Genomic DNA, 16,903 nt, shown 5'->3' on the forward strand with positions numbered 1-16,903 from the left:
GGTGCACTGGCCCTGTAAGTCACTGGGCGGGAGTACACGCAAGCCCTACAGGCAGAGATCAGGAAGCGAGCAGAGGAGGAGAAAGGAGCGGAAACGCGGCGGCACTGATTTACAGGAGCAGGTAGCTTTCGGTAGTTCTCCCGCCCTTCTTTCTCCAAAATGAAATAACAGAGTGGACTCCGTGGATAAGTGTCATGGCTGTCCTATACTTTCTGTGATAAATGTTATAGGTATATTGAGGGAATATTACTTTTTGAAGCGGATAAGGCAAACCATGAAAGACCATCAGTTGCTCACACCACTTCCCAAATTGGAGACAAGAAATAACCAGCTAGAACTACATATTTCATGCTTGGACAGACATTTTATCAGGTTATCCTGATGTAGTGTCTCGTCCAGACACGAAACAGTTATAGCTAACTATTTTGGGTCAAAGTTGCATGTCATTTACAGTACCTGATAGCTTCACACAACCGTTAATTACACGCAGTGTCAGTGCCAACATTGAGCATTTTCTTAAATCTAGAACTCTTCTGTTCAGCGCATAGCTTGAAATGTGCCACCGAAGTATGCTCAAGACGTATGCTGTCATATGCTCAAACAGTTTTATCTGTTGTGTTCAAGCATATACTAAAAGGTCACTCTTTGCTATACATTTGGCTATAACTTTGGCATAAACATGATATCCATTAAAATGCAACCCATTAATTTATTATATCTCATTAGCATTAATTCTTTCTATTAGTTATAATTAAAGGGGTTTTCTATTTGTAAACTGTTGATAGCCTATCCTCAGTAAGAGACCTCTGCCAATCAGCTGTTCTGTGAACTCATGCACAATGCTGATTTCAGCAGGAAGAAGACAGTTCTGTTCTCACTGTAGTAGTCCAGCTTGGAATTGCAGGCCAAGTCCTCATTCATTTCAGTTGGTATTTCGCCTGAAATTTCTGCTCTGCCGTGGGAGCGCACAAGAGCAGGAGTTAAAAAAAAAAAAAAAAGATAGTGGACGGCGCATGCGCGCGGCACACTGCCGGCGTGCCGAGCACATCTGCGGGCAGAAAAAAAGAAGATACGGCCGCGACGGACAGGAACCCGCAGCATCCGGAGAGGTGAGTAAAATCTATTTTCAGGCCTCATGTCTGCGGGAAAGGAGGGATCCGTTGCGGGATTCTGCATGGAAAATCTGCACGACCCCGTATTTCCCAGTGAACATGAGGCCTAAAACTAATACTTTGTGCCCTTTGATTTTATGACAGCATTTAGTCTTTTTTGGTCGATGTCTATCTGCATGGCACATTTTGACTTGGCAATCTTTGCCCACTCTACCTTACACAAGTGCTCCAAATCTGTCAGAGTGCGAGGGCATGTCATGTGTAGCGCCCTCTTCAGGTCAACCGACAGATCTTCAATAGGAGCCAGGTCTGGGCTCTGGCTTGGTCTATCTAAAACTTTGATCTTCTGGGGAAGCCATTCTTTTGTTGATGCGCAGTGTTGGCTTTGAGCCAAACATAACTTTTGGGCTTATGGCCAAAAAAATCCACCCTTGGTCTTATCAGACCATAACACTTTCTCCCGCATACATTTGGCAAACTTGATGTAGCTTTTAGCAAAATATAGCTGGGCTTGGATGTTTTTCTTTGTTAAAAAAGGCTGCCATCTTTCCACCCCACCCCACAACCCAGACATATGAAGAATATGGGAGATGGTTGTCACATGCACTACACAACTAGTACTTGCCAGAATTTCCTGCAGCTCTTTCAGTGTTGCTGTAGGCCTCTTGGCAGCCTCCTGGACCAATTTTCTTCAGTTTTTTTCATCAATCTTTAAGGGACGTCCAGTTCTTGGTAATGTCACTATTGTGCCTAATTTATTCCACTTCTTGATGACGGTCTTCTTCATGTTCCATGTTATATTCAATGCCTTGGAAATTTTTTTGGTCGCTTTCTCTTGACTGATACCTTCCAACAATCAGATCCCTTTGATGTGATTTAGCTCTTTACAGCTTTTGCTGAAAAATCCAACTAAGAAAATGTCAGGAAAACCCTACTAGAGGAGCAGAACCTTATATGGGTTAAATTAGAAATCACTTTAAATAATGACAGCCATGTACTGGCTACTATTTATCATGAGTTTAAATGTGATTGGTCCTTAATGTGTTAAAACAGATTTTTTTTCCAGTTAGAAATACAATTTATGCACAGACACTATATTTGAAAATCAAAGAGCTTGTTCACTTGTGAAAATACTTTACTTTTTTGTTGTGGTGCTATTACTCAAGTGCCATCAATGCTTGGATAATAGTGCTAATTGCTGGGCTGTACCTGCGCTTTCAGGTTCAGTCTGACAATTATTGGTGTCACTAGCTCTTGTGTAGTAATAGCCTTAGAAATCTCCCCAAAAGTAAGACTTTTGTGCTGCATAGAATCTCAACAATCAGCTGTAGTCTGCATGGAAGCATGGTATCAAGTGTTAAATTCCCCTGCAGCGACACCACAGGACAGATAAAGTATTACATGGTGTGTGTGTAATGCATGGACAGGCTGGGTCCTCCAGAGAGACTTTCTTTGTATTTGCTTTCTGCTCTGTCTAATAAATAGAGGTTCTGAATGAGGGACTCCCCTCGATTAACGCAAAATGCTTTGCTAGGGGATTTAAGTAAATTGTTTTTCTAAACCAGATAATAAATTATCTTTTACAGTAACGATCTGGCTGACAGGCTTAGAAGCATGTAAATGGCTAGGGTCTTTTTTGTATTCATTCTTGTGAGCAGCATCAGACGATCAAGCTTGTGCTTCTTGCCAATGCAGAGTGGCTAAGTTGCATTCATTAATTGGGTAGAAAAAAATCTCTTGCATACTGTACTCATGGCCTATATTTTATGACAAGAGATATGAAAGGGAAAAACGACAACTCCTGCTGTTCTACAGTCAAAGAAGTGAATAGAGGGTGTTATGCGTCCTGTCTCTAAATCTGCAGATTCGTCTTTGAACTTGTTCAGTGATATGTTATATTTCATGTGCTCTTTTGTGCTGCTAGTTGGAAGATTACAGCTGCCATTAGAAGGGTTTCCTGGACTTAAAAATAAAGTTGAAAGGGCTAAAAATTAATAAAAACAATAATCTCTCTTATCACTCCCTCTGCCCATCTAGCGCTGCATCCCGTCACTTGGAACAGAGAAAAATTCCGCACGTGACCGTTCAGCTGCTCAAAGGCTGTAGCGGCGATAGAAGAATCACCGCTGGAGCCTGTGAATGGCTAAGCAGTCACGCGCACAATAAACGACATGTAACTGGCCACAGTTTCTTCTGGGTTCCATGTAGCTGGCACAAAGATTGTTATTTTGGTAAGGACCAGCCGGGATAGGTGACTATTCTATTTTTGATACTTTTAGGCCCTTTTAACTTTATTTTTAAGATCCAGAAAGCCCCTTTAAGGCTTAGTTGAGACTTCTTTTTAGTTACACCCTCAGCTTCTGTCTCAAGGTTCTGTCTCAAGTGGCAAAAACAGTATTGAGGTTGGAATCCTGGACAGGACTACAGAGTTTAATGTGTGACTATGTCATTTTTCTATCCTCCTAAAAAGCCAGAAATTAACGGAAACCATTGAAAAGGAGACTAAAGTGGTCTCCATTTCACACATTAAAGTCTATGCACTGCAGAATAAGTTGGCGCTATATAAAAATAAAATTATGTTTCCACCCAGGTTTCTGTCTCATTGCCGTTTTCAGCATTTAAAAAAAAAGAAATGAGGGACAGAACCAAAGCAAAGTCTGAGAGAGAGTTACATCCAAGCGGGATGTGAAAAACTTCATTTAGATCAGTTAATCGTTAGAGGATGGATATACACACAACATACTAACGTGGAGAACACAAAATATGAATAGTGAAACCAAAATTAGGGGAATAGGAAATCTGACCCTAACTACTAATGTGATGAGACCTTACCTAAAAGTGGAGCACTTGCCTTGATGAGGGTAACCCCAGGTTAGGAGCAACCCTGACTCTCCCTAATGTTTGCTATAGAAAAGAATATGGTATAGATGGAAACAAGCATACAAAGAACTAGATGACATACAATATCAAAATAGTCAAGAGAGCCAATTTGACCAGAAACTCCTACAGACTAGAAGTATAACCTGTGTCCTCCATGAGGAGGAGCCAAAATAAATGTGTACAGGTGAGTGCTGATTGGCTGGCTGGGACACATGCCTCCCAGTCGACCAATCTATGCACACAGCTGCAAAGAAGTGCTCATGTCGGTGTCTGGCGCCGAAATGATACTGAGCCTGCACAGGCGTGTGGATCATGTGGGCCAGGGCTAACACTGTGACGTCAACCCAGTGCCCATCTGACATGGCTAGCAAGCCGTTACAGAGAGGGCATTTGAATTTTCACAGTATGTATTCTAAAGATGATCGTGATTATTTTGGGTTTGTGCAGTAGAATCTGTTAAAAGAAAAAGTATGTGAAAACTAATACAGCATGTTATGCCTACTGCAAGGTTTAAGGGGGCTGAGTATGACACAAGTATTCAAAAAGAATTTTTTTGTCATTCTCCACCCCTGAAGCTATGCAGTAGGTGCAGTATCCTATAGGTTTTGCTCTAAATAGGACTTTAAAAGTATCTAAAAAATGAGCTTACAGAGTAGAATGTTGATGGGGTTATCCAGGGACATACTTTTTTTCAAAACTGAATCAGACCCATCTAGTAACATAATAATATATATATATTAATCTTATAACTAAAAACATGGAGGGATGGAGGGAGCTCTCCTTTAGGGTGGTGAACGACTAAACGGCTAACAACAACAATAATCTTACCCAATCCCTTGCAGCTTTTGTTTCACCTGGTCTCTGCTGGTTTTCACTTTAAGGTATGGGGAGCTGGTTACGATGTCACCAACACAAGGACTTTGTGACAATTGCAATCAATCATCAGCTCAGAGGGAACCATGGTTGCCAGACCATGGTCGCTTTAACTCCATGGATATTATTATTGTATATATATATATATATATATATATATATATATATATATATAAAATGAGGTTTAATGCGTATAGTTGTTTTTCTCTGCTATCCCTCTAATCTCTCAGTTCTGGGTCTTATATTCAGCCATCCAAAATGTCCGACGCATTCTTCAGACCACCTAATTCCTTATGGTGCACTAGTAGCAATAGATCTCCAATGCACCATAAGTGCTCTTTGATTGGCCAGAGTAATCAGCAGGGCACAGTGTGCATTAGGTAGTTAAAAAATTGCTGCAGCCATGTTGGACAGATGAAAATGGGGTCTGTATTCGGTGGATTGGATGGGCAGCAGACAAGAACAGCTCAGGTAATATAACCCTCTCCTGGCCTATGGCGGAATTTTGTCAGCTGTGATGGAGAAACAGCAGCAACTCAGAGAGAGGATGGAGAGACAGCTGTTTAGTATTGAGTGGGCCTGGTTATGCTATAAAGCCTCTGAAAGAGGATAGTAGAGGGAAAGCTGAGCTTGTGCATCCGCATGAGAGAGACCAGCTGATCAGTACCGGAACACCCCTAGTCAGAAATTTAGAAACTTAAATGTAGGAGTGCCTGCAAACCAAGTATGACACTTTTTAAATGCATGGGAAGAAAAACGCAATGCAATGAAAAACAGATAAGTGCCTCAATTTTTTTCTGCAGTGACTAAGTAAGATGTTTGTATTGATTTTTCATACACTAACATTTCCATGGCCTTTAAAATGAAACATTGCAACAGAAAAATATTACCGTTTTTTGCCAAAACATTTCGCTTTAAATGTTAGCAATATTGCATAATAAATATCAAATTGCACCAAGATGTCCCAGTGATGTTCTGATCATCTTTGCAAAACTTGGGTCTTGTAAGGCTTGCATACCTCTGGTCACAAGCACAATGGGAGTGGACCTTAGTGCTGTGCTGGGCATAGGCATCTACAATGTTTCTTGTTCTCATTGCATTTCTCCGAAGGTGCACTGTCACAAAAGTTAGGTGGGAACCAGATTTAGGGTTCCATTGACCTCCTTTCTTGCAAGGTCTAATTGGTTGTTAAAACAATAAGTGTCCCACCAGAAAAAGGGTCTAAAGGGCAGCTTAGTGTACCAATGGGAAGTATTTTAATTTTGATGGGGCCCTGTCTGCTCTATGTACACTCAGGCTTGTGTAAACGTCTTATCTTATGTAGTACAGTATGTTGTAGATAGTATTTGATACATGTTTTTTGCTGCACTGCTGCAGTAATTCTTTGACAAGAGATTTTTTTATACCATATACATATTGACTTTCTTTTTATTTTTTTAGCACCTTCATGTGTGAGAGGCTGATTGGTAATTAGTGCAGGATGAGAAGATGGAACAGCCACTTTTACCCCCACCAGGACCTGACAGCCTTCGCTTGTTCACTAGAGAATCTCTCGCAGCTGTCGAGAAGCGTTTTGCTGAAGAAAAAGCTAAGAAACCAGCAAAGGATCGTAGAGATGATGACGATGAAAATGGCCCCAAGCCGAATTCGGACTTGGAAGCAGGCAAATCCTTGCCTTTTATATATGGAGACATACCTTCAGGAATGGTCTCGGAACCAATGGAGGACCTTGACCCATATTACAGTAACAAAAAGGTATGTCTTTTGTGTCAATTTGTATCCTGTTTTTCTTCTTCTTCTTTTACTCTGAATGATTCTGAACAAGAAATGTTTGCACGAGTGTATGAGCTGATGACGTCATCACCAGCTCATTCGTCGTCTTCTTTCTGCAGTAACGGCTCAGTCACACGGGCGCATCGGCGCCAGTGTACGGGTGCCGATGCGCCTGTGTGACTGAGCCCTGAGTGATTGCCCTTCATTTTCGCTCGTTGGAATTATTTTTTGAGCGAAAATCAATTGCGATTTTCCCGTCGCGAGGGGAAAATCGCAGCACGCTCTATTTTACTGCAGGCTCACACGGGCAGCTCCCATTGAAGTCAATGGAAGCTGTCCGTCCTTCGACCCTTCCGCAGTGAGCACTGTAGAAGGGGCACGGGATCTGTGTAATCGCCTAGCGACGCCACGGGTAACTGTGTACTGCGCATGTGCGTCGAGCACATCCGCAGCACAGAAGGCCGCCTGCACATGAGACTTCGGACAGGTACGCGGGGGTTACCGCCGGTGCACAGGGTTGGATTCCGCTGCGGGATTCCGACCCGTTCGTGTGCAGGCGGCCAAAGTCTGATTCCTCAGTCAAACTCTCATTCTATCCATAGCTTACTCCTTCCAGACATATTCTTAGCATAAATAGGGGGCTGTTTGAACTACTACACAGTTTGTAGTTTTTAACCCTGAAGAAGCGACGCGTAGCTGGACAAGGGGGTGGACAGGACATTCAAGTATTTAGACGAGGGATGCACCAGCCCAGCAAAACTTATGGTACTCTGTCAATTTAAATTAGCAGTTTAAAGCATACCTGTCCTTTTAATGCTGTTATATAAATCATTGGTACATGTGATTATATAAAACTTTGTTGCATACAGAATTGGGGATCTTATTAGGAAAAAAGGGCCATTTTCCTTTTTTTTACTTTGGGCTCTCTAAATGTCCTGAAACCTCATTAGTCACCAATAATTTTGTTTAACAGCGAGAGTAAGTAATAGACACTGTGTAGAGAAGGGGGATGCAGTTGCAGTTTCTTGTTCACTTCTCTAGTAGGCCTTTCACTGGCAGTGAATATGTGATACACAGTGATCTCCACAAGGGGCACAAAATCAGAATGTGTCATCATAAAGACCCAAATAGCCAGTAGAGAACCGCTCATCAAGAGTGCCAGCCTAGTGCTTCCCGTCATGCAGCCATAGAATCAAATGATCTGATTCTTGTCGTCTGCAGATGCCTTAAAGGAGAGCATAAATATTTATACAGCCCCCATTGAAGTCAATAGGAACAGTATAAAGCATATGCAGCATGCTCCTCCGTAGAGGCCGCTGCCAGAAATCTTTTCTGGAGACTCGCCTGCTCCATTGGGATTACAGGATATCTCCACCATTTCAGGACTACTAGATAATCCGGCACAGTAGGCAAATATGACATAATTATGTAAGTGGAATTCATAAAAAGCTATAGATTGGGGTTCTGTTAGACTCGCTATGTACTGTATGCCGCTTTCTGAAAAACATTCTAACTGCACAGTAAGAAACATAGCTTTACCTAGTAATTTAGTTGCAGAACTATTATTGTGAATATATTACCAAGGATTATGTCACAATAATACTTATTTTATAATGTTATTGTACTGTAGTAATAAGATCAAAACGCAGAGTAGTTGTTATTGGAAGGTTCCTTTGTTATGTGTATTCTTCACACTTTGTTAGTGTCTTCTATACAATACTCAGAAGAGACCATAAGGTCACAAGTATACCTGGATTCCCGTCCGCCATTGGGGTAGTTAGAACTTAGATAACTTCTCAGAGGGAGTGACTAAAAGTTGTGCAATGTAGTAGGAACAGAATTCAGAGATGCCGCACGGGTTTGTCGAAGAAGGAGCAGCTCTCAACCACAGGAGAAGTTTGGCATGGAGTATTCTTTAAAAATTGGCAGATCCGTAATTAAATACATAGAAATTGAGCTCCAGGCTTTTAAAGAAATTGGGAAAGATTGGAGAAGTCCTACTAATTTGATATGGGAAGAGGTCATCAAACGTTTTTGCGGATTAATTCAATGGTCTTTTTAATTTCTCCATAGACAGTAAGTGAAGACTCATGCCTCTCGTCTCATATTTGAATGAACAAAGATTCAAAATTTTGGTACAAAAAGAAGACTATCCTTGGACTGATAGTAAACTTAATTGTCTATTTCAATGATGGACTCTGAGGAAGCACAATTAAGAAGGGTTAACAGCTTGGGAAAGATAGCAAGACAATTCTTATCTTAGACTTGGAAAATCAGCATAATGGGAGACTGGGTTAGCAGACTGTAAATGAGATAAGGCATTAGCTTATCTATTTTTTTGATCCAGGATGGTATTTGGTATGGAATGAGAATGGAAAGAAAAGAGCTTACTGGGCTTGGTTTTAACCGCTTAGCAATTCTGAAGTATTCTAAATTCTTGTCGGCTGTATAGATAAACGAGATATTCCTTCCAACCAATACCACCATTCTGCTAATGCCAGTTAAAATGGCTAATAGTCCTGAATCAGTAAAAATAATAACTACTTTCAGCTGGAAGGATTTCTTTTGGAAAACAAGGGAATGGGATGGATAAGGCCTTTTGGTTCCACTTTCTGGGAAAAGATAGCTCTCACAGATGACTCTGAGGCGTTAACCTCAACATTGAACGATAGCAGTAATTCTACCTTTGAGATCATCAAAACCTTCTTGAGCAGGTTGGGACCAAGAAAACAAGACAATGGAGCAAGTCAAAGCATTGAGGATCTGAATAGCAGCAGGGAAATTGTGAATAAACATCCTATAGAATTTACTTGCTGCATGGCTGCAACCTTACTCTGATGAAGAGCTCAGATGTTTGAACAGCTGATGGAAGGCTTTTCTGCATCTGAATCCCCTGGGTGAAAAGAGTGATATCAAGGGGTCCCACTTTGTCTTTAAGATATTTACATTTCTCAAGCTTAAGCAAACAGATTGCAAATCTATAGGTGCCTGAATACCTTCTTGACGTGTAGATGGTGTTCTTACAATGATGCAGACAATGTCATTAACATAAAAAAATAACAAATGGCCGGGAATGTCCAGAAAATCTTGAGAACATGTCATTAACAAAAAGTATGATGTCTGGATCTAAATGAAAGGAGATCTCTTTGAAGCAGACATCTTGGAAGGATACAAATAGTCACAAGGGGCAGGCAATACAAATGGCAATAAACTAACGAGAGCATCATGTGTGATCAAACATGGGGTGCCCAGGATAAATGGAAATAATATACATTTTACTGCAAAAAAACTTAACCACTACTTATGTAGTTCATGAAGAGCAGTGAGCGACTGTATGATGGGACCAGGAAAGGAAAATTAGCCATCCACTAACTTAAACCCAAGAAAGATCATCTCTGGCACCTGAATCAAGGATTACTGTTCTGTGACCACTGGAAAGAAAGCAATACGAGGACATAAATACATAGTTCCATAAGAACATGGAGTAGTACTCTGGACAGAACGGGATTACCCGCACAAGTAGGCCAAGTAGAATAGATGTTTTGGTTGTCCACAATATAGATTGACTAGCTGCTTCTTGAGACATTCCTGACTAGATAGGGCAGGTCAAGTTAGGCCAAGCTGCATACTGTACCTTTAAGGATTGTCTCAAATGTTCCTGATCTTGCTTATGAAGTTGACAACCAATCTGGATGGACAACTGGGGCAGACTTTCTAGGGACTCTGGAGCACCTGTGTGAGCTAGTTCATCATTAATCTGGCTGCTTATCCTCAGACAAAATTGAAATTTGAGTGTTAAGTATATTCTACTTTGTATAAAAGCAAAGCTCCGAAATTCCATAGTATAGTCCTCCACAAGCCATGAATCTTGATGTAGGGAGCCAGTGGTAGACTTGGCAGATGCTGTTCTGAAAGAGTTATCAATCATAGATCATAGCCATAGCATCCAAGAAAACATTGAAGTACAGGACAAGTGAACTTGTAGCATTTTCCAGCACTGGATAGGAGCCACAGGTGTAGTAATTGTGCTGGTCACCAGAGAGTAGTCAGAATAGTCAGGAGTCGTTATCGGAAAGTCTCAGATCCTTTGTAGTTGAGAAGGAAAGAAGCTAGATCACAACTGTAGAGCACAATAATCAGGCGCTGGTGGAGTGGCAGAGTCGGACTTTTATAATGAGCCTAATTAGAAGTAGGGTGGGGCAAGAGCTCTGAGACAGGAACTGGATTGACACCTGCGGAACATAACTTTATTCCATGCTCCTTGTCCAGCAAGCTGGATAGCTCACTAGGGAGAGACACGGTTCATAGCACAAAAGGTCCCAGTCTAAAGTCCTAACAGAACTGCTCTGTTCTAAAAGTTTTTGTGTCCAAGTGAGTAAAGTAGTAATAGTGGCCACCTTAACCTGATCAGTTTGATAGGTACTAGGCATCAGGAAAAAGCAAGTAGCAGATATAGATAGAGGTTCGGATGCATCTTCTGGCACCAGAAAAGTTCTCAGGTGTGGGATATTTTAGTTCAGGGACAAGTGGAACCAAGCCAGCCACTGTAGATCTTATTTACTGGGGTTTAGTAGAAGGTGTAATTCCTGGACCTTTCTCTTTGTAGCTGCACATATTCTTCTTCCAATTCTTTCTGCATAGTGACCATTCCAAGCACACATGCATGCTAGGCTAGCATAGCTGACACTTAGATGACGTCTCAGAGGCAGTTACTAAAAGTAAGACAGCACGTTGTAGCAGGGACAGACTTTAGTGACACAGCACAGACTTAACAAAGAATAAGCAGTTTTCTACGCATGAGATATTTGGCAAGAAACATGCAGAATGGGTGGTTGCCCAGGGCATAATTTAAAGGGGTTCTGTCATTAAAAAAAATTCTATACTTACCTATTCCTCCCCAGGCAGCCTTCTTACCAGATCTTCACCTTACTGATCTTCTCCTGGCTCCTATAGTCCCCCGCTTCATGTCACCTCCAGCTGGCCGGATAGTCTTCTTCCTCTGACGAAACATACATTGCCGGCATTCTGCTTCCTGCAGGTCAATGTACCCAGTCACTAGTGATGTAACGTTCACTGCCTAGCAGGGAATTCCGAATCCTCGGCAGCCTGTTTTAGCGCGATTGAGCATGCGCAATGTCTCACCACTAGTGTTCCATATACTATATAAAACACCAGCGGCGAGATATCGCACGTGTGCGCTGAAGCAGGCTGCTGATGTTTCGGCATTCCCTGCTAGGCAGTGAACGCTACGTCACTTGTAGCGTTCACTACCCTGCAGGAAGTGAACTGAAGCTCATAGACGTTCCAAAACAAGAAGAAGAGGATCCAACTTGACTCAGGAGACTAGAGGAACCAGGTGAAGATCGATTAGTAGAAGATGCGGTTAGAAGACTTCCTGGGAAGGAATAGGTAAGTATTGATATTTTTTTCCCTAATGACAAAACCCCTTTAAAAATTGTAAAAATATAAAGAAAGAAAAAGAGTGACTGTGAGTATATTAGTATATCAGAGCTGTGGAGTTGGTAAGCCAAACGTATGACTTTATTTTTCCACATTCTGACTCCCGTTCCTTCATAAATGGTTTATGTATAATAACTAGGACTAACAAATTTACTTTAGTAGAATGGTAACATCAAGCATAATATATTATATATCACCCCCTTAAGGACCAGCCATTTTCCATTTTTGTGTTTGTTTTTTCATCCCCACCTTCCAAGAGCCATAACTTTTTTTTATTTTTCTGTTGACATAGCTGCTTGTTTCTTGTGAGATGACTTGTAATTTTTAAGAGTACCATAAAATGTGCCATATACAGTACTGCATAAAAGTTTAAGGCAGGTGTAGAAAAAATGCTGCAACGTCAGAGGTTTTTCAAAAATAGAAGGAGTCCTGGAAGTGATGATATGACCCCACAGAGCCCTGATCTCACATCATCCAGTCTGTCTGGGATTACATGAAGAGACAAAAGGATTTGGGCAAATGTACATCCACAGAAGATCTGTGCTTAGTTCTACAAGATGTTTGGAACAACCTCCCTGTCGAGTTCCTTCAAAAAACGTGTGCAAGCATACCTAGAAGAATTGATGCTGTTTTGAAGTCAAAGGGAGGTCACTCCAAATATCGATTGGATTTAGATTTCTCTTTTGTTCATTCATTTTGAATTTTGTTGTTTGACAAAAAAACTATTAACACTTATATTTATGAAAGCATTCTTACTTTGCAGCATTTCTCTCCACACCTGCCTAAAACTTCTGCACATTACTCTAGTATATTCAAAAACTTTAAAAAACATAAGGTTAAATGGAAACTAAAAAAAACACTTGTTTGGGGGATTTTTTTTTACAGTGGTCATGGCACAGTTTGACATGTTTACTTTATTCTGTACAACTATGGCGATGCCAAATTCATATATTTCTCATGTTTTACAACTGTGCAAAAAAATTAGTTATTTTTTTTTATTGCTTTATGTTGCCATATTCCGGGACCCATAACTCTTTTTACTTTCTCATCGATAGGGCTCTGTGAGGGCTTGTTTTTTTGTGGGGTAGCCTCTTGCTTTCATTGATACCATTTTGGGACATACAACTTTTTGATCACATTTTGTTACATTTTGGGGGGAAAACAGACAAAAGTAGAGTGATTCTGGCAATGTGTTTTATTTATGGTGGTTATTTTGTGAGTTAATATCATATTGTAATAGTTGTGACTTTTATGGATGTAGCGATACCAATTGTTTTTACTTTTTTATGTGGAAAGGTAGATTTTTTTATAACTCTTGTTTTTCATATCTTTATCAAACATATTTTTAAAATTTATTTTACTCATTTATATAGCACTGTACACAGATTGTCATTCCTTAACTTAGGCCATTTTTCCATGGAGGAAGTAACTGGAGTACCCCAATGCAAATGTTGCCCTTGGTCAGATTTAAACCTAGGACTGCAGGGTTACAGTGCTAACTACTGAGCCACCCTGCTCTCTAATTTTACATTTTTGAAAATCCCACTAGAATACTTGTACCTATCACTGTCGCCTAGTAAGAATACATGGCATGCCTTGGAGCATTTACTAGGCCGTGGGATGCCATCGGAAACCATAAGTAGCCTGTAATCACGTAGCTGGTGGGCCATTGAGACAATAGAGAGGGTCCCGCAGCTAACTTTCTAGATGCCACGGTGAGCATTGACTATAGCATCTAAGTGGTTATATGGCTGCAATCTGAGTTAGCACTGATCACATTCATTGCAGGCAGGTGTCAGCTCTCGAGTCCTCTCCATGCACTACCTTGATGACAAATCATATATGTTATTGGTCAAGTATGTTATTGTTTGTTAAGGGGTTAATATATTTATTATATTTAATACTTTTATCTTAAAGCCAGAGTTGGAGTAACTACATTTCTACTGAGTCCAACTCCAAGCGAAACTGACTTGGACTCTACGACTTCGACTCTACTGCCCTGGAATGTATTGTAAATAAGAACATTACAGATTAGTGGGAAAGGAGGTGCAGAGTTGTTATCAAATGAATGATTGTCTGTCCATCAGCTGTACATCAGGGACTGGGAGTGGCAGGGACATTCTGAAATTTCTGCTATGGGCATTCTTGCCTCACCCCTAAGTTTAAGAGTTAAAAAAAGTGTCCATTATTCAATATTAATTTTTTGACACTTTTTATTATCTTTGCTATTGGATAGAAAATTCTGGATGTGGTTCATTTCCACTAAGCATCATGACCATGAAAAAGACAAATTATTACAATCGCCGTAATCACCCCATGTTACATTCATATTTAATAGACTCTGCAGTACACCAAAACAATTATACTGCGTTTCCTTGCTCTCTATTTTACCATCACAATTGCTTGAATATTACTGAGTATCAGCCAAAATGCTATTACTTTAATTCTTGTTTGTGTAATGAGCAGTGTGTAACATTGTTGGAGAGTGATGCTTTGTAAAGATAATTAGTTGTCGTTATTTGAGTTTAATGGATAATAAAACCTATTACTTACTGATTTTGATGAATTATACAATTAATGCACTCAACAGATCCAGAGGAAAAGAAAATCATTTATGTACAGCAGCTTAATTAGCTTGGACACAAATCACAAGGTGAAATAGAACCATTTCAAATTATAATAAGAAACTGTTAAAGGGGTTGTCCCGCGCCGAAACGGGGTTTTTTTTTTAACAGCCCCCCCGTTCGGCGCGAGACAAACCCGATGCAGGGACCTAAAAAAAAATCCGCACAGCGCTTACCTGAATCCCCGCGCTCCGGTGACTTCTTACTTACCGGTTGAAGATGGCCGCCGGGATCTTCTCCCTCGGTGGACCGCAGCTCTTCTGTGCGGTCCATTGCCGATTCCAGCCTCCTGATTGGCTGGAATCGGCACGTGACGGGGCGGAGCTACACGGAGCCGGCATCCAGCACGAGCGGCCCCATTGAGAAAAGAAGAAGACCCGGACTGCGCAAGCGCGTCTAATTTGGCCATTAGACGCTGAAAATTAGGCGGCTCCATGGAAACGAGGACGCTAGCAACGGAGCAGGTAAGTGAATAACTTCTTATAACTTCTGTATGGCTCATAATTAATGCACAATGTACATTACAAAGTGCATTAATATGGCCATACAGAAGTGTATAGACCCACTTGCTTTCGCGGGACAACCCCTAGTTGTGTTTTTTCATACAAGTGGGCCACTGAAAAGTAGCCCGACAGGAAGTACGAGCAAATAGATTGTTTTTTCAAAAGCTTTACTGATTTACTCACATGTTACAACAAGTGCTGGAAGTGGTGTTCCTTCACTTCCATGCACCTCTGGACATTGCGTAACAAGTTGGCTGATGCTGCCTGCAGCTCTTCAACGGTAATATTGCGGATAGTCTTTAGGACATTTTCCTTGAATTCATTCAGGGTGTTACATCCATACTCGGATGCAACCCAAATAAGCGCTGGAAAGGAAACAGAAAGAATATGCACTTGAAATATAAACTTAACTTGCATACAAACATTCACACAAAGACAGACGCCAGGTGGCTAAATACTTGCCAATAAACTAATACACAAAGGCAGATAAAATTGCTAACAAGTATGTACAAGGTACTGGTTTGCATTTTGACCAGAATACACAAACCCATGTCAAGGGTCCTTGTTGTCTTTTAAGTCCCTACTCTAACAAGACAACTAAAATTACAAAAGGGGAATTCTGCCAACAAGCAGGCCGATTATCTCAGTAGGGACATCCCCACACTGGAACCTAGAAGACGGACTCAGCCTAGATGGTAACACGCAGGAACACCAGACAAGGAAAATACAACACACACACACATTGAACAGTACAGTTCACACCTAGTATAGTCAACATCTATAGACATAAACAGAACACAACTCTATTCATACCAGGTGACTACAACATAAAGTGAACACTAGAGATGAGCGAGCACCAAAATGCTCGGGTGCTCGTTACTCGAGACGAACTTTTCGCGATGCTCGAGGGTTCGTTTCGAGTAACGAACCCCATTGAAGTCAATGGGCGACCCGAGCTTTTTTGTATATCGCCGATGCTCGCTAAGGTTTTCGTTTGTGAAAATCTGGGCAATTCAAGAAAGTGATGGGAACGACACAGCAACGGATAGGGCAGGCGAGGGGCTATATGTTGGGCTGCATCTCAAGTTCCCAGGTCCCACTATTAAGCCACAATAGCGGCAAGAGTGGGCCCCCCCCCAACAACTTTTACTTCTGAAAAGCCCTCATTAGCAATGGATACCTTAGCTAAGCACCACACTACCTCCAACAAAGCACAATCACTGCCTGGATGACACTCCGCTGCCTCTTCTCCTGGGTTACATGCTGCCCAACACCCCCCCCCCCGCACGACCCAGTGTCCACAGCGCACACCAAACTGTCCCTGCGCAGCCTTCAGCCCTCATGCCACGCCACCCTCATGTCTATTTATAAGTGCGTCTGCCAGAGGAAAAGCAGGCACACACTGCAGAGGGTTGGCATGGCTAGGCAGCGACCCTCTTTAAAAGGGGCGGGGCAATAGTCCACAATGCTGTACAGAAGCAATGAGAAATCCAATCCTGTGCCACCTCCATCTGGAGCTGGACACGTGGGCATAGCAATGGGGAACCTATGTGCCACACACTATTCATTCTGTCAAGGTGTCTGCATACCCCAGTCAGACCGCGTTTTTTTATAAATAGTCACAGGCAGGTACAACTGGGAATCCCCAACTCCGCAATGGGAATTCCGTGTGCACACA

General features: G+C 41.5%; 1 protein-coding gene across 1 annotated transcript in view; it reads left to right on the forward strand.

Annotated features, from left to right (window-relative positions):
• Nucleotides 1–16,903, forward strand: part of LOC136576556 (sodium channel protein type 2 subunit alpha-like) — a 200,256-nt gene that overhangs the window by 23,311 nt on the left and 160,042 nt on the right. The window contains exon 2 of the mRNA XM_066575925.1: nucleotides 6,306–6,620. Coding sequence (XP_066432022.1) covers nucleotides 6,354–6,620 — 267 coding nt within the window. The 5' untranslated portion in view covers nucleotides 6,306–6,353. The remainder of the gene's footprint in view (nucleotides 1–6,305; nucleotides 6,621–16,903) is intronic.

The sequence above is a fragment of the Eleutherodactylus coqui genome, chromosome 8 (genome assembly GCF_035609145.1).
Source record: "Eleutherodactylus coqui strain aEleCoq1 chromosome 8, aEleCoq1.hap1, whole genome shotgun sequence".
Lineage (NCBI taxonomy): Eukaryota > Metazoa > Chordata > Amphibia > Anura > Eleutherodactylidae > Eleutherodactylus > Eleutherodactylus coqui.